General features: G+C 39.9%; 1 protein-coding gene across 1 annotated transcript; it reads right to left on the bottom strand.

Moving 5' to 3' along the window:
* Positions 1-592: 592 nt before the first annotated feature.
* LOC147604260 (uncharacterized) lies at positions 593-15,623 on the bottom strand. The gene is made up of 3 exons (XM_086795657.1): positions 15,286-15,623; positions 15,090-15,201; positions 593-715 (listed from the first exon to the last, which is right to left on the bottom strand). The coding sequence occupies exons 1-3, from the start codon at positions 15,621-15,623 to the stop codon at positions 593-595; spliced, it is 573 nt and encodes a 190-aa protein (XP_086651783.1).
* Positions 15,624-25,202: the final 9,579 nt, after the last annotated feature.

The raw sequence follows: 25,202 nt of genomic DNA on the forward strand, positions 1-25,202 counted from the left end.
AGAAGGTCTCAACAATTTCCGGTCCATCACACAACCACAAGTGGTTGTTAATACAATTCCAGCATCATACATGCCTCCAAACCCATATATGACAGCACCGGCATACATGCTTCAGACCGGAACACCACCACCACCTTTAGTGAGCGAGGCAAGGGTGGGGGACATTGTGACAAGTGTGTTGGGAAAATTTAAAGAGGAGATCTTAAGTGCTGTGCGAGCTCCAGTAAGGGACGTTATGGCTATAGAGCCACAGCTGCCTACTATGCAAGCCAGTGCGCAAAGTCCACCCGGATCGAATATATGGTGTGGGAAATGTCATGGCTATGGCCACTTGGCTACAGAGTGTCCTACTGTATCTCGAGTCGTACCTGATCAACCACGAATCTTGTTTTGTACTTATTGCTTGAAAAACAATCATACAGAGGAAAATTGCTTCATTAAGCAAGCACATGAGAGAAGGCAAGCGTAGGGGATGAACACTAATTTTAATTGCATGGATAAGAATAATATTACTTATGAAATTGGACCTCCACCTCGACCTTTCATGCAAAGAGGAATCCCAGAGCCCTATAAGCAACAATTGCAGTAAGGATTACCCGCACAAGCCCCTGACCTCCATTTCCACGAGGGCGAGGGCAAGGTGGAATGAGGGGACAAAGGCCAGGGTCACCATATCGGCCATATTTTGGCCGGGGTTATCAAGGATATGGAAGTCCTAATACAATTACCCAAGGAACAGTGATTTGTTGGAACTGCCACCAAGAAGGCCACATTGCTGCATATTGCCCGAATGCAAGGGCACACCAAGATTATGTTCCTTTATGCAAGCAATGCAGTGAGGAGGGCCATGAGGAGAAAGATTGCCCTAAAAGTAATGCAAAATTAATAGGGGACAAAGGGAAGCAAATTGTAGATGAGGGTCCAAGTACTTCAGCAAATTTAGTGGAAGTAGTCCCTATAGCAGGTGCTAGGAAAGAATCGGCAAACAGAAAATCTAGAAAGGTGACATTTTCTCATAATCATCCAATGGTGGGAGTTGTCACTAGATCCCAGGGGAAAGTGAAAAGGACTACGGAAAGCTTGCCGAAATCAACCCAATTAGAAGGACGAAAAGTAAGCATGCTTAAGGAGGCATCTTTAGAGGAAGTTGCAGAGAGTCAAGAGCCAGTGTCGGAATCGTCTGATCAACCTCCCATAGCACGCGTAGGAAAAGGCCCTCACTTGGTGTAACACCTTTCCCTGATAGATTAAAAGTACCACGTGCTAAGAAGGTCGGGATAGGTGCTAAAGTTGATCTAAAACCTCAATTTGATTTATGGGATATATTGGAACGGTGTGAGGTGTCTATTAGTCTACCTACATTAGCGGAGATCTCTCCAATATGTCGAAAGCAGATGTATCAACGACTTGCACGTCGACGTTCGTGGGTGAGAAAAGAAGTGACTCCTAAAGAACCTTTGGAAACAGGAGTGCAAGTAATTGATATGTTTATGGATTCTAAGGCTCCGACTATTACGGTAGAAATTGGACATCATCAGGTCATGGGGGTATAGCATGGAGGAGCTGCGGTGAATCTCATGACTGAACACCAATGGAAGAGTTGGGCCTAAAGGGTTTAGAGCCCACAAATATCATGTTGTGAGTAGCAGATCAACGTCGAGTGAAACCATTAGGTCTGCTTCAAGGAGTAAAGACTATAATAGCTGGATTGGAGTTTTGCGTTACCTATCTAGTAGTGCAACCGCATTCCTATGGTGCAGCATTTCCAATCTTGGTAGGACGACCTTGGTTAGTACAAGCTCGATGTGTTCAAAATTGGCATAAAGGGATAATAACCATAGGTCCATGCACGGATAGAGTTTAATTGAGGGTTGTGTCTAAAGAATTCTTGAGGGAGTTCACTAAACCACCTTCTACAACCGAAGAAATGACGGGATATGGAAGTGATACATCCGTTGGTGAGGAAGTATTCCAAGAATGCTTTGCATTAAATAAAGATAAGTATGCTCGTTTTCTTCAAAATGGGTATCAAATGCAAATGGTTGATACGGATGAGCCTATAATGCAAAAGAGAGAGTGCTCTAACTTTGCTTTGGATGCCGGTATGGGAGAATATCGAGTGCATTTTTCTTCGGAGAATGACTCTGACAATGACATTACCGATTGGTTGTCATCACCAGAGGAGTGTGTAGTGGATTGCTTTTGCATGAATACAATCAAGCAGAGGAGAGCAGACGATGGGGATAAAGCAAGGCACCAAGAGCTATATGCCCTTATTGAGAAATTGCAAGAGCAGTTAGAGCTAGAACGAGTTTTTTCTAGTGAGTCGATGGACGCATTATTAAAGAAGGTGAAGCTGCTAGAGGAAGATAAGGGACGAGCTGAGATAAAAATTAGACATTTGCAAGATTTGACCTTGCAACTTGAAGAGTGCCGTCATGAAGAAGAAACTTCTTGGGAAGCCTTACTTTGAGAAAAAGATCGTGAGATTGGTCGTTGTCGACAAGAACTCAAATATAATGCGAGGTATACTCGAAAGTTGCTCAGAGAATGTGAGAGATATAAGCAAAAAGATAACAAGAGTGAGGATGGCTCGTCGTTTTGCAAAAGATGAGTAGAAGGAAAAATAAGTCATTTTCCAGAGAGTTCTTGAAAGCACAATACAATGAAACAATAGGAGGTGATGGAGGAGAGTTCAATGATTGGACTGATTCCAAGATGATTGAGGTAGTGAGGGATGCTTTTATGGTCCAAATTGAGGAGCCTATCAATGATGAAGAGGAAATAGACCCTGGCATTATTTTAACCGATTGTACACTTCCTTGGTTTGCGGATATTGCAAATTTCTTGAGCACTGCTCATTATCCAGGAGGCGCCAGCAAGTATGAAAAAAAGAAAATTTTATTGCAATCTTGCCACTACACAACACCATATTAGTGAATTTGGGAATTTCCCAATTCCCATTTTTGAATACTTAAAAAAGGGGACATGGATAACATGTTTGTAAGTTTCTCAAAACCCTATCATATGACCTATCGTTGGAAAGCACTTGAAAAATGGAATCTATGAGAGCTATAAAGCGCTCATTTTGGATTAGTGGTGTTCAAGTTGGTTAATCTAAACTTTTGACCACGTGTCCCAAACTTGTGGGAAATTCCCATATTCCCCAATATGGTGTTACACCCTCTTTGGTGGTTATTTGTATCGTTATTTTCCTAGGGAGGGGGTGTATCGTCGTTGTGTGCGAGAGGATGAGATACCTTCTATCTTACGTGCACTTCATGATGAGCCATGTGGAGGTCATTTTGCGGGGGAATTAACCGCTCGCAAAGTATTGCTAGCAGGGTATTGGTGTTGGCCAACTGTTTATAAAGACTCTTTTGAGCATTGTAAACGTTGTGATAAGTGTCAACGGGTTGGTCAACCCACACCACAATTTGCAACCCCTTTAAATCCAATCTTGACTTTAAAACCTTTTGAGAAATGGGGAATTGATTTTGTGGGTCCGATTGATCCACCCACTCGTTATCGATCCAATCGATACATTCTTGTGTGCACGGATTATGTGACCAAGTGGGTTGAAGCTAAACCTTTGAAAACGGATAGGGCATTGGGGATGTCGCTAAATATTTATATGAAAATATCATTACTCGTTTTGGTTGTCCGTTGGAGTTGGTGAGTGATCGTGGTTCTCATTTTTTAAATGAGACCATTACGGAATTAACGGAACTTTACAAAATCAAGCATCGGAAATCCACTCCGTATTATCCTCGAGCTAATGGTCAAGTGGAGGTGACCAATCGAATACTGGGAACGATTTTAACCAAGACAGTATCGAAAAATCGACGGGATTGGGATGAGCGATTGTTTGAGGCTTTGTGGGCATACCGTACCACATTTAAGGTTACAACTCAAAATACACCTTTCACTCTAGTGTATGATACAGAAGCAATTTTCCCAATAGAGAAGGAAATACCCACATTACGCATTTCCTTGGAATCTCGACTAGGTGAGAAGGAATCTTTAGAGGCTCGATTATTACTGGCCTTGGTGAGGGTGGATGAGATACGTTTAACAGCTCTGCAAAATGTTGAGGCGATGCAACATAGACGAAAGGCTTGGCATGATCGTCACATTAAGGTGAGGGAGTTTCAAAAGAATGATCAGGTTTTAGTCTATGGCAATCGATATTATAAGTTTCCTGGCAAATTACAAATGAGGTGGTTAGGCCTTTTCAAGGTGTTAGAGGCCTTTAATAATGGTTCTTTGATTGTCCAAGACCCTGATGCTGTAATAGCTCCTTTTCGTGTTAATGGTCTTAGGGTGAAACATTATTTTGTTTAAGTTGGTAATTACGTGGGTCAATTTGATTCATTGTATATTTTTCACATGAGTTTTGCTCTTTATTATTTTGTGTTGTTTTGATGGGATTGGTGGGTTTATCAGGTTTTGGTGCGATCGATTCGATTTTCTTTCATACAGGTGGTATATAGGTGGTATGGAGTTTTCTCTCAATGCTTTGTTTTATTTTCTTCATCCTTATGTGGTTTGGTGTCCAGTTGCAATTGCTTGGTACTTGACTTATATGATTCTTTCTTTTGGAAAGATTTGGGGTTTATTAGTCAAGGATACTAATTCTATGAGTTTCTTGCTGAGCTCTGTAGTAGAAATTGGTCATTACCACATTCATCTTAACTAGGCATGTGCTGCATTGACTATATTTTTTCTCTTTAATGGTAGGTAACAGCTTGGAAGTGTTGAGATTCAAGCTCGATATGTCAGTGTGAGCCAGCTATGCTATGTGCTGGCAGATTAGGTAGGAACATGTGTGAGACATAAATGACCGCGTGTCCAGCTGGTCATAGTGTGTGGACATTAGCTAGGGTTAGTAGAGTGTGGACACAACTCATTGTGTGTTGTGTGGATTATGGATTAGTGCATTATGCTTTGTGTGAGAGTGGACATGGCTTCCCTCTATGGTTAGGGTTTGCAATATACATTAGGGTTTGCTCCTGTGTGTGTGTCTCCTCCTCCTCTACCGTTCTTTCAACATGGTATCAGAGCCTTGTGCTGTTTATTAGGGTTTATGAGTGAGTGAGTGAAGAGGGAGAAGAAGAAGCTGTGAAAAGAAGCTGTGAAGCTTCTTTTCACAGCTGTTTATTAGGGTTTATGAGTGAGTGAGTGAAGAGGGAGAAAAAGAAGCTGTGAAAAGAAGCTGTGAAAAGAAGCTGTGAAGCTGCCATTGGAGCTGTGAAGCTTGGAGCACACCAAATATTATCAGATCTGAAAGCTTGGCCTACCGGGTAAGGTCCTCTAAACATCCTTGAGCGGATTGCAGGTGAAACAGGCAAAGGCAAAGCAAAATAGAGCAAATCAAAGCAAGGCAAAATTCTGTTTTTTGAAGCTTTCCATTAAAGCTTGGGAACATTGATGCATGGTGGAAATATGTGTGATTCTGGCAAACAAACATGTATCTGACAATGAGAGATGTAATGGAAACTCTTATGCAAGCCCTACTGTGTTTTTGGAGCAATTTACATGCATTTAATTGAGAGAAATTACTGGTTTTTTGAGCTCTCACAAAACAGAGAGAAGACAGTCACAAATTGATGCATTTGGAGCCTATTTTTGGTCAAAATCAAAGCATTGGTGGGTTGCACATGTGCCTAGGTGTGTTGGGCACTCAATACCATCATCAAATAACAATTTAATTACTCCCAAAGAGCCCTACAACAGGCGGCGCAGCCTCTACAGAGAAAACAGGGCAGAAAACTGTTCATTTTGGAGCGAGGAGGTCAATTTCTCACTTGGTGCTTGATATCTTCTACAAATTCCTTAGAAATTGGATGCTTTACAACTTGGAGAAGAGGGCTATGTGATTTGTTTGACAAATGATGCTTAATTGAGCTGGGAATGAGCTGATTAAAACAGGCTGTCCACTAGTTGCAGAGAAACAGAGCATTTTAATCGAGCAATTAATCTTTGGTGTTTTACAATTGGACAAATTCCTCTTACATGGAGTTGATGGACACTATTGCTAAGCCAATGAATGCCTGGTTGCTCAATTTGGTGAAATATTGAAGGAATTAGAGCCAAATCATTACTGGTTTTTCTGGTTTTTCTGGTTTTTTCAAAAACAGAAAAAGGGGTTTTCAAAAATTGATGATTACACATGTCAGATGGAGTTGATACTCAACATTGAGGTTCATTAGGTGTCAATGCAAGTTGCCTAGACTTGATTGCACCATTACATTGCGATTTGGAGCCTTGGAAGGCGTGTACAGTCAGGGTATTCCGCACTGCGTGAGTCAGTTCATCTCAGATGATTACAGGTTGATTTTCTACATCAAATTTGGAGTTTGTTGGCTATCTTGGAGCATCTGAAACATTCATTGGAGTGTAGTTGAGCTGAGGAAGGCTCACTTACAGATTTGAAGTGTGCGGAAGGTGTATGCATTGAGCGAACATGTCTGACAATCCAGTACAGATTATTGGTGAAAAGCTGGATAGGAAGAACTTCCAGGCATGGAAGTACAGGATAAAGAGTTTCTTGAAAGGGAAAGGATTCTGGAATCTCATTACAGGTGCTAAGCCAGAGCCTGAGCTACCTCGGCAACCTACACAGCAGCAGCTTATTGCTCATAAGCAGTGGTCAGAGAGAGCATTCAAAGTGCTGCATTATTTGTCTATATGTATATCTGATGCTATGCTCATACACATTCAGGATGCTGAGAATCCCAAAGATGCATGGGATACTTTGGTCAAAATGTTTGATACAGATACGAGTGCTCGCAAGTCTCAATTGCGACAGCAGATACACAATGTGAAAAGGAATAAAAGGAGCATACATGATTATGTGCAAGAAATCAAGAAGTTTGCAGATGCATTGGCCACAATAAATGCCCCCATGCCTGATGATGATTTGGTGGATATTACCTTGCGTGGTCTTGGCAAGGAATACAAATCCTTTGATACATCTATCTCAGTGAGGAGTACAGGTCTACCCGACTTCGATGAGTTGGTTTCCCTCTTGTTGGTTGAGGAAATCAAGCTCAATGATTCATTTCAGGATGCATCTACTAGCCATGATGATGGCAGAAATCAGGCATTTTACTCGCAGAGAGGTTTTAGAGGCAGGGGGAGATTCGCATCGCGTGGACGTGGTGGTAATGGTCGTGGATGGCAGGATAGACCTCCACAACAGACTTTTCAACCTTCTTATGGTGCTCGAGGTGGTCGTGGTTATGCACCTCAATGAGGTAGAGGTACCCCCCGTGGTCGAGGACGTTGGCAAGGCCAACAAAATTCTATGCAAGATGTGGAATGCCATTATTGTGGCAAATATGGTCATATGGCGAGAGATTGCTTTCGCAAACAGAATGATTTGAGAGGGGGAAGAGCACAGCGTGGTGGTCATTATGGTGGAAACTATGCACAACATGGTGGCAACTATGCATCAAGTAGCAATGATGGAACTGCAAATCATTTGTTTGCCATGAAGCATGTTGTGGGTTCTATGACAACAAATGCTGAGAATGATGATACATGGTATATGGACTCAGGAGCATCAAATCATATGACATGCCATGGTGAATGGTTTGAGCACATGAAGCCAATGGATGTCAAAGGTTATGTGGAAACAGGTGATGATACCCAGTATGTCATTACACATGTTGGAAGTGTACCATTGGTCATGCATAATGGTCAGACAAAGTCTATGTCAGATGTGCTGTATGTGCCTTCAATCACTAAAAGCTTGGCCTCAGTTGGTCAAATGGTGGAACAGGGATTACAGGTTAGATTCAACGAGCATGGATGCTTTGTTGAAGACTTCAAACATGGATGTAGAGTGATTGCTTAAGGCAAGAAAGAAGGAAGACTGTTTAAGCTGGATGCTGGAATTCCTGAGCTAAAATCAGCCATGTTCTCAAAGAGCAGGAATGTGGTACAGGATATTGATATGTGGCACAAGAGGATTGGCCATGTTAATATACAGAGATTAAAGAACATGCAAACAAGAGGCATTGTCAATGGTTTGCCTAGGTTCAAATATGATGGACATATGCATGTTTGTGAAGCCTGTCAGTTTGGGAAGCAGGCAAGATTGAGATTTCCTAGAGAAGGAAATATGAGTAACAGGCCACTTGAGATTGTGCACAGTGATGTATGGGGTCCTGCACAAAACTCATCTATCAAAGGCAGCTTATACTATGTTACATTCATTGATGACTTTAGCAGGATGACATGGATATACTTTCTCAGGGAGAAGAGTGAAGTATTGGAAAAATTCATGGATTTCAAAGCTTTTGCAGAAAAGCAGTATGGCTGTTGGATTAAATGTCTGAGGACAGATGGAGGTGGTGAATACACCTCAAAAGCTTTTGAACATTTCTTGAGGAAGCATGGAATAAGAAGACAGTTGACATGCAGGTATACACCTCAGCAGAATGGTGTGGCTGAGAGAAAGAATAGAGTTATATGTGAAGTGGCAAGGGCAATGCTTAATGAAAAGAGCATGCCAGATTACTATTGGGCAGAAGCATGTGCTATTGCAGTATACATATTGAACAAAACACCTACAGCAGCCATTCATGGAAGCACGCCAGAGATGCGGCTCACAGGTTACAGGCCAGACATTGGACATCTTAAAGTTTTTGGATGTATAGCTTATGTTCATGTGCCTGATGAAAGGAGAAGAAAGTTGGATCCTAAGGCAGAGAAATGTATATTTGTTGGATATGCACAGGATCGAAAAGCCTACAAGTGTTATAATCCACAAACTAGACAAGTGGTCATCTCACGTGATGTGGTGTTTGATGAGCTTGCTAGTTGGTATAAGGAAAAAGATGAGGGTGTTATTGAGTCACTTGAGGCTGATGTACATGTGAACTTGCCATCACAAGCAAGTTCTAGTTCTACTACTATGTCTGGGCCAGCAGCAGAAGCTGAGAGTAGCAGTGTACGTCCATGGTCAGGACGTTTGAGGCATGAGAGTGTAAGCACTGGGAATAGTGCAATGGACAAAGGCAAAAAGAAAGTTGAAGGAATTGGAATCACAGGATATGAGTCATCCAGTTCTGAAAGTTTGGATGAGGAGCTTGGCATACCTGTTTTACGCACACCTGGTGCTAGACAGGACAGATATGTGCCACCACATGCTAGAGTCACAGGTGTACAGAGTGACCCGCATGCATTGCGGAGATCCCAGAGGGTCAGATATCCTGTTGACAGGTTGACATACAGAGATTTTGCTATGCACTATGCATACATGACATCTATGGTGAAGCATGTGGAACCTACATGCTACACAGAGGCTATTGGAGAGCATGTATGGGAGAAAGCAATGGACATAGAGATGGATGCATTGGTCCATAATGATACATGGGATTTGGTTGCCCTACCAAAGGACAAGAATGTTATTGGATGTAAATGGGTCTACAAAGTGAAGTGCAAATCTGATGGTTCTATTGAAAGACATAAGGCAAGATTGGTAGCAAAGGGTTATGCACAGACCCAAGGATTGGATTATGATGAGACGTTTAGCCCAGTGGCTAAGATGGGCACAGTGAGAGCAGTCATTGCTATGGCTGCAGCTAATGGCTGGGAAATGCATCAGATGGATGTCAAGAATGCATTTCTGAATGGAGATCTACAAGAGGAAGTATACATGGCACAGCCAGAAGGGTATGTACACCCTAGATATCCTACTCACGTATGCAGGTTGAAAAAGGCATTGTATGGTCTAAAGCAAGCACCACGTGCCTGGAGTGATAAGATGAGTAGATATCTTATCTCACTTGGTTTCCAGATTTCTACAGCAGATTCTTCACTGTATGTGAAGAAGACACAGCATGGGATTGTTTTACTAGTCATCTATGTGGATGATTTGATTATCACAGGTGATCATGGTGCAGATGTGATGCATATCAAGAAAGCTTTAAGTGGGAAATTTGACATGAAAGATCTTGGTGAGTTGAGATACTTCCTTGGCATTGAAGTGGTGAAAGATCATGCAGGTACTTGGTTAGTACAGTGCCAATATGCCTTGGATATGTTGGCAAAGTATGGCATGACAGGGTGTAAACCTATGAGTACACCATTGGAGCAAAATGTGAAGTTGAGGGCTGATTATGGCGAGGAATTGGATGATCCTTCCATGTACAGGAAGATGGTTGGTAGTCTCATATACATGACTATCACACGCCCAGATTTGAGTTATGCAGTGGGGCTAGTCAGTCAGTTTATGCAGAGCCCCAGGAAACCACATTTGGATGCAGTGAGACGCATCATGAGATATGTGAAGACCACAGCACATTATGGTCTATTTTATGAGAATGGTAAAAGCTTGGACATTCATGGCTACACAGATGCTGATTGAGCAGGTAGCGCATATGACAGGAGGTCTACTAGTGGATATGCTTTTACACTTGGAAGTGCTGTGGTGAGTTGGAGTAGCAAAAAGCAACCTACAGTTGCTTTATCCAGTACAGAGGCTGAGTACAGGGGTGCAGCCATTGCTACTTGCGAGGCTATATGGTTAAAGAGTCTCTTGGCAGATTTATGTGAGCCTCTTGATGGCAAAGTTGTCATACATTGTGACAACATGAGCAGTATGCAGTTGGCAAAGAATCCAGTGTTTCATGCGAGGACCAAACACATAGAGGTCCATTATCACTTTGTCAGAGAAAAGGTGCTGGATGGTACAGTTGATCTTCACTATGTGAAGACTGATGAGCAGGTGGCTGATATCTTCACGAAGCCACTTAGCAGGGAGAAGTTTGAGTACTTCCGGACTATGTTGGGAGTACATGGGATGAGCTTGAGGGGGAGTGTTGAGAGTCTTGATATCCCAAGCTCATCTACATCTTCATCGGTAGTATATCATGAGCTTGAGAGGGGCTGTTGAGATTCAAGCTCGATATGTCAGTGTGAGCCAGCTATGCTATGTGCTGGCAGATTAGGTAGGAACATGTGTGAGACATAAATGACCGCATGCCCAGCTGGTCATAGTGTGTGGACATTAGCTAGGGTTAGTAGAGTGTGGACACAACTCATTGTGTGTTGTGTGGATTATGGATTAGTGCATTATGCTTTGTGTGAGAGTGGACATGGCTTCCCTCTATGGTTAGGGTTTGCAATATACATTAGGGTTTGCTCCTGTGTGTGTGTCTCCTCCTCCTCTACCGTTCTTTCAACAGGAAGTGCTTAAGAACTCTAGTGAAAGGAACTTTTCTCCCTTATTCACTACAAGACAATGCTGCCATACAGGCGTTTCATACACGCGATAAATTACGAACGCGGGCGCGTGTATTTTAGCATTTAAATTCGCGTGTATGTTTGCATTTATCAACACGTGTAAAAACGCGTTTATATACACGCAGTAATACACGCTTCTATACACGATAATATTCACGGGGTAATACTCGCTATTATACACGGATAAATACATGCTACTATACACGGATTAATACACGCTACTATACACGGATAAATACACGCTACTATACACGGATTAATACACGCATGGCAGAGAAAAACTGAAGAAAAATTGAATTCCTTTACAAAATTAAAAACTATTTTCCTTAAACCATCTCATAGTACATTACAGTATACATCATTACACAATCCCACTACATGCATTTACAATAATGAAATATATTCAAAAATAAATCATGCATATGAGATGATAGAAATGTCATCAATTTAGAACATACAGTGACGGATTGGTTAGGGTTCGATCTCATCTTCAATAAGATCCATCCTTGCCAAACGATCAACATCAATATCCATTTGATCAATTGGTAAGGCTACGATTAAATTTATTCCACTATCGATATTCTGTACTCCATTGATAATGGTATCGATGTCCTGATCATCCTCATCAACATCACCATCATCCTCAATGGTAGGGTCATTCTCATGATCATGAGAAATGGCATGCTCATCCTCATTATCATGATCATGAGAAATGGCATGCTCATCCTCATTATCATGATCATCTCTTATTTCTTGATCATCGATCACAACATCTTCAATGGCATGTTCGACATCATCTTCATTGCGGCTTGTTACATCCTCCATATGCTCCATATCAGTGAATGTATTATACATCACTTTGGAATGTGGTGCAATAGGGATGACGTACCACCATTTGATGTCATGCACCATTGGTAGATAGATAACCTACTCAAATACACACAGTTTAGTAATTAATTAGCATATCAAAAGTCAAGGGGTACGCGAGCTTAGATATATATGTACATGAAACACATTAGTAAAAAAATGCATACCTGCTCACATTGTTGTGGCAATACGAGCCTATCTTTCTTTGTTTGCCAGAACTTTGTAGAGTCAATAGTTACATATCCACTTGCATGGCGTTTTATCGTTGCATCAGGCCCTTTTTCCACCACGTTCATTTGCCATTTGACATCCAAAACATACACAAAGAAGCGACGAAAGTCAAGCCTAAATATGTCTTGGATTATGCCACAATAATCATCCATTTTTCCATTAGCTCCCTCAAAGCTACTAATGACACCGCAATCTTGTGTATTTCTCTTTTCATCAATTCTTTGTGTTCGAAAATGCTTGCCTTCACACCATATAGCATTGAACATAGTGCACTGGACCAAAATAGAAGCAATATTTGTGTAAGCAATGTGAATAAATATTAAAAGCAAACCACTTACAACTAATTCAAAACATTAGTTCTATGTACCTTTGACATGCATCCTCATGCATACTCCCATTCTTCCGCCGTGATATGCAGCCCCTCGTCGCTCTCTGCTCTCTCCATTTCCTCATGCAACCAATCAACATGGATATCATTCGGAAGTGTTGCTAGATGCTTAGGGTACGCCTTCCGAGAGCCATGTTGCCTCCGAAAGAGAGCTCTTTCTGCTTGCCTTTTTGTCTTTGCATCCTCATATCTTGTAACCCATCTGCTCATCACATCACTATTAAGGATACAAGTGAAATTGAGATCATCAATCAATGTTCTGTCAATTACTTTACTCTGTCCTTTTCCTTGAGGCACAATAGAGGTCATCCTCAAGTCCTCTTCATTGCTCCATAGTCGTGGCAAAGAGCTGTCCACCTGACCAAGAAATTCTGAAATATATACAAGAGACTCTTGTATCAACCAACCCTCGGCCATGCTTCCTTCAGGCCTTGCACTTTGCCTCACAAAGTCTTTTAAGGTCTTCATGAAGCGCTCTAGGAAGAACATCCAGCGTGCATGCACAGTACCACATAAAGCAATTTCGTCCACTAAATGCACAATGAGATGTAGTTGACTTGTGAGAATGGTTCGCAGAAAAGTTTCCTCTACCAAACAAACCACCTCCACTGCCATAACACGCGCATCATCCAACGTGGCTGGATCAATTGCTTTGGAACTAACATATCTGAAAAATAAATAAATAGTACGTTATACCTCATGCACGTTCATTTTGCAAGGTATAATGAAGGGTGATTTGAGCATGGGTTTTACATACCTCACAAGATCGCCCATCTTATAAATACATTTTTTCAAACTCTTATTTGCACAATGGTCGATGCTAGTAGGTAGTATGAACTGCGCACATAAGAGCACATTTATGGTTTATGGCATTACAAAATTTAATTTCAACGTACGTACAAGACTTGGAAAACACTTACTTGAAGCATCTTGTGCCAATCGTGGGACTTCAACCCATATAGTTGCTCAACGCCTCTTTTCTTAGTGGTTGTAAAGGCTCCCTTCAATGATCTCATGCATCCAGTGGGAGTACGCAAAGTGGTGATGGCCTGCTTTACCTGCTTCTCCTCTTTCTTTGATATAATCCATGGTGCAGGCGGAAGACGAACGTGCCCACCCACCTCTCGTGGCCAAGCTTGACGCATACGTCCTGCGACCCGCAAGTCCTCACATACGCTAACATTGTCTCGTTTACCAGTAATATGTTCCCAAATACCAGATCCCACATTCTTGAAGATGTGCATGGGATCAAGAAGATGGTTGATCTTAAGATGGGTCCAATATGGCAGCCGGAAAAAAATGGAGTACCTGCACAAGGGATTGCTCTATGTGACCTTTAATCCAATTAGAGACTACACAAAACAAGATTGAAAAAACATCACTATACCTGTTCATGCCATCTGGAGGAAGAATAGTTGTAGACTCCCAAATACGCTTCCAATCTTTTGCACGAAGTGTTTGTGGAGGAATGTTACTCTTACTAGCAACATATTTAGGATGATCTGAGGGGAGAAATCGATGATGATTATCGAATATAGTCTTACACAAACCATCAGCATACTCATGTACTAACGAAGGGCCACAAACAGGACATGCATGTTTACCCGATGTTTTCAAACCTGTTAAAATATAAATAAAAGTTAGAATAATAAAGTCAAACCGTCTAATTAATATATATAGCCAATAGTAATAGAGTAGGGAGGTAATTAGAATTCTTACCAGAACAATCGCTGTATCCTGGAAAGTCATGCATTGTCCACATCAACACTGCTTTTAAGTCGAAGTGTCGAGAGGAGGGAGGCCTACTAATGTCCACCACCGCAACACCTCTCCATAGTTCCTCCAACTCATCAATCAGTGGTTCAAGATAAACATCCATATGCTTGACTTTATGTTTCCCTGGAATTAGAAGGGATAACATAAGATGTCCCTTCTTGATCGCCATTGATGGTGGAAGGTTGTAATTCACCAACACAACTGGCCACACGCTGTATGCGGTGCTTTTGAAACCAAATGGATTCACTCCATCCATACCCAGGCCAAGTCTCAAGTTTTTGGGCTCTGTTTTAAAGCTGGGCCACTCATCTTCAATATGCTTCCAAGCAGGAGTGTCTGCGGGAATTCTCCACATGCCATCATCCGATCGATGTGAGGAATGCCATGACATGAGCTCTGCTATGGATTTGCACTTGAACATGTGTTTGATGCGAGGAATTATAGGAAAGTGTCGCAAAACTTTACAAGGTATATCAAAACTCTTCATATCTGTTCTGTACCTTGCTTCACCGCAAGTGGGACAATGTAGAGCCTCCTTATGCGTCCCATGAAAGAGAATGCAATCATTGACGCATGCATGTATTTTATCATAATCCAGTCCTCCAAGAGATGTCACATAGCGCCTCGCTATGTCTCTTGAGGTGGGTAGTCTATTTTCCTTTGGAAGCATGTTTGATAATAGCCTGCATCCAATATCATCAATTATAATTAGTCTTAAATCCTAAACCTTAAACCACTAATTCAAATTTGTAAGTTAGAATGCTTACTTCAACAATGCGTCAAGACTTGCATTGCTCCATCCATAAACTGTTTGTATATTAAGTAGTTCAAGTGAAGCACGTAAAACTGAGAATGTGCACCCTTCAAACACCGGTGTCGATGAAGCCTTATAAAGATGCTCTTGTTCCATATCATCGTCGTCCATGCCTTTGGGATCATCCTTAAAAAGATTCCGCACCATATCATCAAGCACCTCCTCTTCCACAACTTCGTGGGGTGCAGGGCTATTGTCATCCCTTTCCCACTCATCTCTGACAATAGATCCCGAAGCTCCAGCATCATCTCGTCGACGCTTTACGTGCTCTCGTCGCGCGTAGGGTACCATGTTAGGGTGTGGTACTACATCCTGCTTCAATTTATCAAATTATATGTTACAATTTATTAATTTAATTTGGATACCATGAGTCATTTGAATACCATCAATTTACATCTACTCACCTCTAAACCTGTTTGATTCCATTCTCCATACATGGAGATGTGATTCAAGGTAATTCGACGTGCTCGTACAATGCAACCACACATCGCGATTACGATGACGCATTGTCTCATCTTCCCCAGAACTGCTTGAAGAGGTTGATGACATCCTATGTACAAATCAGAAAACACAACATCATTATATGTTTTTAATGAAAGCACAAAAATCGCGTGTATTGACGCGGCTATTTCCTAAAAATTGCGTGTATTAACGCGGCTAGTTCCTAGAAATCGCGTGTATTAACGCGGGTAATCTCTGCAAAACGCGTGTATAAACGCAGCTAAAATATCATACACGCGAAAATACACGCATTTCTAAACGCGAATATAAACGCGACGGTATGTTTAAACTAAAAATAGCCCGCCTTCCCCAAATATAGATTTTGAACTAAGAAATTGACTCTGCATGCGTTTTCGCCTGTTTTCGCCTCTTCCAACAACAAGGAGGGAGCAGAGAAGGAGCAGAGAAGACTCACTTTTTTAGAGGTGAGTCACTTTGTCCTGTGCCTTGTCTCTGTAAGATCCCTGTTCCCACCGAGCAACGGATTCGGGGTACTAGCAGCGGAAGTAGCACTTCTCGCGCGGGACAGGGGTCCCACACTCGGGGCCTCGCCCACGGATATCCGGACAAGAGACTAATCCGTCGGTTTGTCCAAAACCGAAACCGGAAAAACTTCCTTTACCCGGAAAACACGGGCGATTCCACCAGGATAACTCTTTACTCTAACGTAGTCAAGATCATTACTGATCAAACTGATCTGACTGCACCTTTAACGGTACTTGGTCAAATCAAGGAAGAACTTGCACTTGGATCATTGGGATCAACGCTTTTTTCCCCATCAAGAGGCACAGCCGTTGATTCCTATCCATAGAACAATTTCTATCCGGGATTTACTTCATCTATCGTAATAATAGAAATTAAATCTCGATTTACGGATCCATCAGTCCAGCCTAACCCCATCCGATCCCATGGGTTAGCCAACCGCCCAACCACTGTAGTGATGGGATCCAATTTGGAATTTGGTTAGATTTTGTCCCGGGTACCAAGGAAAAGAGTTCCAAGGCCCCCTAGCCGGAAGTTCATGCAAACATAAAATTAGGCACACCACTTACACACCCAATATGAAATTGCCTTTTTCTTAGCATCAGCTAACTTTAAAACAATCCTTTAATGAAACCATAGTACCACTGATCACAGTCTTCCAAATTATCCGATTGATTCTCAAATTTTCCATCATTCCTTCATTAGAGTATCTATGGCATCATTGGCAACTAGAACGCTCACCACCTGACCACTCAGGGGCCGTTTCTATAGTTCCTAGCCCATAATACTCGGCAATATAATCACTTATCAAGATGGACTCTCGTTGAAGATCAGCAAGATCAACCAACAGATCCATATAAAAGAGCCATGGACTCATCCGTTGAGGACCAGCAAGGTCAGTCAACCAGATCCATGCCCGGTTTCACAAAACAACTCTTACTCCTTGTTCCAATATCTTCCTCGACGCACGCGTGGGTATCCTAGGCGACCCAGAGCCCGAGCACCGTATGGTCAGCACCCTCTAGGATCCTTCGCAGGTGACCTAGCGCTTCACTCATAGGCCGCTTCCTTGGTCCCTCATCCACCGTACCGGAAGCTCACCATTTTAATCGAACCGAGGCTGGTCAAGACCTCGGTCGACCTTGCTACGCGAGACGTCCTCCATTGACTCTCCGTCAGCAGTTGTAACTTTATCAGTTAGGTCTCCACGACCTTAATCACAAGATGGTCAAAATGCTTCCCCAGCATTCTTGACATAAAACAGCCATTTACAAACAGCATTTACAAACAGTTTACAAATACAGTTTCTATATTAACTCTCATTTTTCCACATTGTTCCTCATTAAACCACATTACTTATTCCACATTCCATTTATATGTGTACTCATCCAATCACCTCATTTTCCATCTCTTCACTTCAAATTCCTTCACATCACATATCATATATTCACATCCATATCCACATCCATACATCCACATCCATATCCACATTCACATCCATACATCCACATCTACATGCTTATCTCCATTTTCACATCTTCATTTATACATCCACATCCCATATCCACATTCATACATACACATCCATATCCACATCCATACATCCACATCCACATCCACATTCACATCCATACATCCACATCTACATGCTTACCTCCATTTTCACATCCTCATTTATACATCCACATCCCATATCCACATTCATACATACACATCCATACATCCACATCTACATCCACATACATACATACATCCACATCCACATTCACATTCACATACATCCACATCCACATTCCCATACATCCACATCTATACATCCACATTCCACATTCACATCTATACATCCACATCTACATTCACATTCACATACATCCACATCCCCATTCCCATTCACATCTATACATCCACATCTACATCCACATACATACATACATCCACATCCACATTCCACATTCACATCTATACATCCACATCTACATCCACATTCACATTCATCCACATCCACATTCCCATTCACATCTATACATCCACATCCATTCACATCTATACATCCACATCTACATCCACATTCACATCTATACATCCACATCCATTCACATCTATACATCCACATCTACATTCACATTCACATACATCCACATCTACATTCACATTCACATACATCCACATCCACATTCCACATTCACATCTATACATCCACATCTACATCCACATTCACATACATCCACATCCACATTCCCATTCACATCTATACATCCACATCCATTCACATCTATACATCCACATCTACATCCACATTCACATCTATGCCTATATATCTTCATGCATATATCCATTTTCACGTTCATACATCCACACTCCATCTCCACATCCACACATCCACATACATACATCCATTTCCACATTCCCATTTATATAACCCCATATACCTTCACATCTAATCTTTTACATCACATCCATTCTTGCCCTATCACAACCCATATACATCTTATCCTATCACATACACTTCTTACCTCATCCCCCCATACACATCTTAATTCATCTTATCACCTCCTAACTTATTTCATAAGCATCTTATCACCTCTTATCACACCTCTTATCACATCTCTTATCACCTCCTAACTTATTTCATAAGCATCTTATCACACCTCTTATCACATCTTATCACATCTCTTATCTATTTATAGAATACAAGAGAATTCTTACATTTGATATAAGATTTCTTTACACATTTATTTATGAATAAATTCTATTTAAGGAGATTAATACTTTCAAAGTAAAAATCAATCTTTTATGCGTCTTCCTATGCATAAATTCATTTTTAATGAAAATGACACTTTTGAATTAAATTTTAATCTTTTATGCATTTTTCTATGCATAAATTCAATTTAGATGAGAATGACACTTTTGAATTAAAAAAATCAATCTTTTATGCATCTTCTTATGCATAAATTCAATTTGGTAGGAATTACACTTTTAGAATAAAAAAATTTCTCTTATGCATCTAAGTTAAGCATAAAATCCATTTATGAGGAAAATCACACTTTTAGTATAAAAAGAATATCTTTTATGCATACCTATATGCATGAAATTCAATTATGATAAAAGTCACACTTTTATAATAAAATAATCAACTTTTATGCATACCTCTATGCATGAAATCCAATATGATAAAAGTAACACTTTTGATATAAAAATTTTTCCATTATGCATACTTCTATGCATGAAATAAAAATGGTAAAAATAACACTTTTGATATAAAAATTTATCCATTATGCATACTTCTATGCATGAAATAAAAATGGTAAAAATAACACTTTTGATATAAAAATTTATCCATTATGCCTAATATTAAAATTCAATTTCTTCATGATTGTAATGAAATTCTTTCAATTCATCTAGGATGATAATTCCTAGAATATGGTAGGAAGTCCTCTTTTTATGCTTTGAATGAGATTATTTTATGCATAATTTTTATAAAAATTTTGCCATAGCTCCGCTGCTATGACTGATAAATCTCAATTTTTCTAAGGGATAATGCTTATCATTAAGAAAATAATTAAAATAATGTCTAATTGGATTATCAATCCATAATGGATTGAATCATTAATATACATAAACTAAAAGCATAAGAAAAAGCCATTAATTTGGCCTCAAGCATAGCTTAATCTTGGGTTAAGGAAAAGCTTTATGAAAAGCTTGATTTGGATTGAGAATGGGTCATGAGTATGACCATTTCTTGAGTGAGAGAGAGAATTTACATAAGAATCATTAGAATTTAAACATAAATAAAAATTAACTTCAATAGCATTTATTAAATCATGTAACTCTTCACTACTATTCAAACTTCAATAGCATTTAAAAAAAAAAAAACCATACCAATTAAACTTCTCAAGCTTGAGAGGGGTTGAGAAGAGAGAAACATTGAGAAATTATAGAAAGATCAATATTCACTAATTACCTTACAACTTGCTTGATTCTTTGTTCACGGTAGAGGCCCCCAACCAATCAATTGGTTAAGTATGTTGATGGAGCCACTAATGGGAATTGAAGAAAGAGGGAAGCTCCAAAAACTAGTGAATTATTAAATGAATTCACAGTTCTTGGCTTAGGTGGAGTAGAGTAACGATGCATAAACACTATATATTTTTCAACAAGGGGGAGGCTTCTATTTATAGGAAAAATTGAGCTCCTAACCAAACAAACTGATTCTAGAATTTTCTAAATCAGTTTGGTCAATATTTGACCATTTTTAGGTCAGTTAAGCTAACTTTTTGGAACTAGACTTAAATGAGGAGAGAGGAGAGATGAAATATCTCAATTTTTATGAGTTTAAAACTCATTCAAGCATGTGAAATATGCACCTCCTTTAAAGAACTCCCCTTCCTTACATATGTCATACTTTTAATATTGCTCATAATTTTTTTACTAATAAACCTTGTACATTTTCAACTCTTCATCTTATGTGAAATATGCACCTCCTTTAAAGAACTCCCCTTCCTTACATATGTCATACTTTTAATATTGCTCATAATTTTTTTACTAATAAACCTTGTACATTTTCAACTCTTCATCTTATGTGAAATATGCACCTCCTTTAAAGAACTCCTCTTCCTTACATATGTCATACTTTTAATATTGCTCATAATTTTTTACTAATAAACCTTGTACATTTTCAACTCTTCATCTTATGTGAAATATGCACCTCCTTTAAAGAATTCCCCTTCCTTACATATGTCATATTTTTAATATTGCTCATAGTTTTTTACTAATAAACCTTGTACATTTTCAACTCTTCACCTCATGTGAGCATTTACTCATTTTTGGGTATTTTCTTTTTACAAGTTGGATTTATCTCCTCCCTACACATGGATTGATGCTATTGGTCCATAGGAACCTTAATTGGACCATAGTCTAAAGATTTCTGAAAATCTAGACCCTTAGGCTAAGGTTCTTTATAGCTATTTTCAATTAATTCCAATTGCACATTGGAAAATTCTTTTTGAATTTCTGTTTCAGGGGAACTCATCTGAATTAGAAGAGATATTTTTCTATCCAAAAATATTCAAAATCTGAATATTCTCTCTCTAGAATATTTTTCTCTCTCTAGGCTAAAACAGATAGAAACAAGGTCTTTATATTTCTGAAGAGGGATTGATTACAGGGAAAGATACTAGACATCAAAAAGGGGGTGGGGGAGGAATCTTACAGTCTCTTTTGTCACAGAGTGATGAAGTGGAGATGTGATGCTAGGCAGTGATGGTGAAGAAGTTAAGTGTGGGGGAAGCTGTAAAGTGAGTTGCTGTTGTGTTCGCGAGGACGCTCACATTTCAGTGTGGGGGGAATGATGACCCCTGGATTGAAGCCATTTTTAGCAATTTTTAGGGTTTAAATAGGGTCAATTGTGGTTATTTTAGGTGCATTTCCATGGTATTTGAAAGCATATGTGTGTGGAATGTCATGGTATTTGCATGCATCATGATTGTCGATGTTGTCCATTGGTGTATGCACATTGCATGGGAATGGTGACGATTAACATTGTTTTGTACATAAAGAGGAGGTTGTATGTAAGAGTGAAGAGAGAAAAGAGAGATCGAGGGGAAGAGAACGAGGGTTAGTATGATGAGTTTCAGAGCATTGACCATTACATACAACGCATGGAGACCATTGTGAGGAAGATGGGAGTAGCAGCCCCTAATGATGACACACAAAAGCGTCGTTTGATTGATGGTCTAAGGGATCCAGAGGCTCAGAAGTATGTTGGGCTTCGTCGGCCTGTTGATTTGAATGCGGCCAAACAAGAAGCTAGAAATTGGGAAGAGGTACAGCTGGGACAGCAACGACGGAGGGAATTACTTTATGGCCCTATGGGGACATCACCTATGGTTAGCTCTATGAGACCCCAATTGCCGGCCCCTCACAACCACAAGTGGTTGTTAATACAAATCCAGCATCATACATGCCTCCAAACCCATATATGACTGCACCGGCATACATGCTTCAGACCGGAACACCACCACCACCTTTAGTGAGCGAGGCAAGGGTGGGGGACATTGTGACAAGTGTGTTGGGAAAATTTAAAGAGGTGATCTTAAGTGCTGTGCGAGCTCCAGTAAGGGACGCTATGGCTATAGAGCCACAGCTGCCTATGTGAGGTCCCCCTGTTCCCACCGAGCAACGGATTCGAGTACTAGCAGCGGAAGTAGCACTTCTCGCGCGGGACAGGGGTCCCACACTCGGGGCCTCGCCCACGGATATCCGGACAAGAGACTAATCCGTCGGTTTGTCCAAAACCGAAACCGGAAAAACTTCCTTTACCCAGAAAGCACGGGCGATTCCACCAGGATAACTCTTTACTCTAACGTAGTCAAGATCATTACTGATCAAACTGATCTGACTGCACCTTTAACGGTACTTGGTCAAATCAAGGAAGAACTTGCACTTGGATCATTGGGATCAACGCTTTTTTCCCCATCAAGAGGCACAGCCGTTGATTCCTATCCATAGAACAATTTCTATCCGGGATTTACTTCATCTATCGTAATAATAGAAATTAAATCTCGATTTACGGATCCATCAGTCCAGCCTAACCCCATCCGATCCCATGGGTTAGCCAATCGCCCAACCACTGTAGTGATGGGATCCAATTTAGAATTTGGTTAGGTTTTGTCCCGGGTACCAAGGAAAAGAGTTCCAAGGCCCCCTAGCCGGAAGTTCATGCAAACATAAAATTAGGCACACCACTTACACACCCAATATGAAATTGCCTTTTTCTTAGCATCAGCTAACTTTAAAACAATCCTTTAATGAAACCATAGTACCACTGATCACAGTCTTCCAAATTATCCGGTTGATTCTCAATTTTTCCATCATTCCTTCATCATCAGAGTATCTATGGCATCATTGGCAACTAGAACGCTCACCACCTGACCACTCAGGGGCCGTTTCCATAGTTCCTAGCCCATAATACTCGGCAATATAATCACTTATCAAGATGGACTCTCGTTGAAGATCAGCAAGATCAACCAACAGATCCATATAAAAGAGCCATGGACTCATCCGTTGAGGACCAGCAAGGTCAGTCAACCAGATCCATGCCCGGTTTCACAAAACAACTCTTACTCCTTGTTCCAATATCTTCCTCGACGCACGCGTGGGTATCCTAGGCGACCCAGAGCCCGAGCACCGTATGGTCAGCACCCTCTAGGATCCTTCGCAGGTGACCTAGCGCTTCACTCATAGGCCGCTTCCTTGGTCCCTCATCCACCGTACCGGAAGCTCACCATTTTAATCGAACCGAGGCTGGTCAAGACCTCGGTCGACCTTGCTACGCGAGACGTCCTCCATTGACTCTCCGTCAGCAGTTGCAACTTTATCAGTTAGGTCTCCACGACCTTAATCACAAGACGGTCAAAATGCTTCCCCAGCATTCTTGACATAAAACAGCCATTTGCAAACAGCATTTACAAACAGTTTACAAATACAGTTTCTATATTAACTCTCATTTTTCCACATTATCCCTCATTAATCCACATTACTTATTCCACATTCCATTTATATGAGTACTCATCCAATCACCTCATTTTCCATCTCTATCACATCCTATCACTTTCCATATGCATCTTATCAATTCTTATCACATCTCATACACCTCTTATCACATCTTATCACATTTCATATCTTTTTTTAAAAAAAAAGAGAATTCTTTTATTTGATATAAGATTTCTCTACACATTTAAAAAAAAAGAGAATTCTTTTATTTGATATAAGATTTCTCTACACATTTATTTATACATAAATTCCATTTAAGGAGACTAACACTTTCGAAATTAAAATCAATCTTTTATGCATCTTCTTATGCCTAAATTCAATTTGGTAGGAATTACACTTTTAGAATAAAAGAATTTCTCTTATGCATCTAAGTTATGCATAAAATCCATTTATAATGAAAATCACACTTTTAGTATAAAAAGAATATCTTTTATGCATACTTCTATGCATGAAATTCAACTATGCTAAAAGTAACACTTTTATAATAAAATATTCATCTCTTATACATACCTCTATGCATGAAATTCAATTGTGCTAAAAGTAACACTTTTGATATAAAAATTTTCCTTTATGCATACTTCTATGCATGAAATAAAAATGGTAAAAATAACACTTTTGATATAAAAATTTATCCATTATGCATACTTCTATGCATGAAATAAAAATGGTAAAAATAACACTTTTGATATAAAAAAAATTTATCCATTATGCATACTTCTATGCATGAAATAAAAATGGTAAAAATAACACTTTTGATATAAAAAAAATTTATCCATTATGCATACTTCTATGCATGAAATAAAAATGGTAAAAATAACACTTTTGATATAAAACTTATCCTTTATGCATGATATTAAAATTCAATTTCTCCATGATTGTAATGAAATTCTTTCAATTAATCTAGGATGATAATTCCTAGAATATGGTAGGAAGTCCTCTTTTTATGCTTTGAATGAGATTATTTTATGCATAATTTTTATAAAAATTTTGCCATAGCTCCGCTGCTATGACTGATAAATCTCAATTTTTCTAAGGGATAATGTTTATCATTAAGAAAATAATTAAAATGATTTCTAATTGGATTATTAATCCATAATTAATTGAATCATCAATATACCTAAATTAAAAGCATAAAAAAAGCCATTAATTTGGCCTCAAGCATAGCTTAATCTTGGGTTAAGGAAAAGCTTTATGAAAAGCTTGATTTGGATTGAGAACGGGTCATGAGTATGACCATTTCTTGAGTGAGAGAGAGAATTTACATAAAAATCATTAGAATTTAAACATAAATGAAAATTAACTTCAATAGCATTATGTAACTCTTCACTACTATTC

This window comes from Cibotium barometz, chromosome 62 (genome assembly GCF_041138505.1).
Source record: "Cibotium barometz isolate CiBa-2024 chromosome 62, ASM4113850v1, whole genome shotgun sequence".
Lineage (NCBI taxonomy): Eukaryota > Viridiplantae > Streptophyta > Polypodiopsida > Cyatheales > Cibotiaceae > Cibotium > Cibotium barometz.

What these genes read in the sequence shown, in the direction of transcription:
- LOC147604260 (XM_086795657.1), bottom strand. Translation starts at nt 15,623, where the DNA reads ATGGTACCCTACGCGCGACGAGAGCACGTAAAGCGTCGACGAGATGAT. An exon ending in AGTCTTGACGCATTGTTGAA is followed by an intron (nt 15,202 to 15,285) that starts GTAAGCATTCTA and finishes TATTGGATGCAG; the next exon opens with GCTATTATCAAACATGCTTC. An exon ending in ATGATAAAATACATGCATGC is followed by an intron (nt 716 to 15,089) that starts GTCAATGATTGC and finishes TAATTGTATTAG; the next exon opens with GACTTCCATATCCTTGATAA.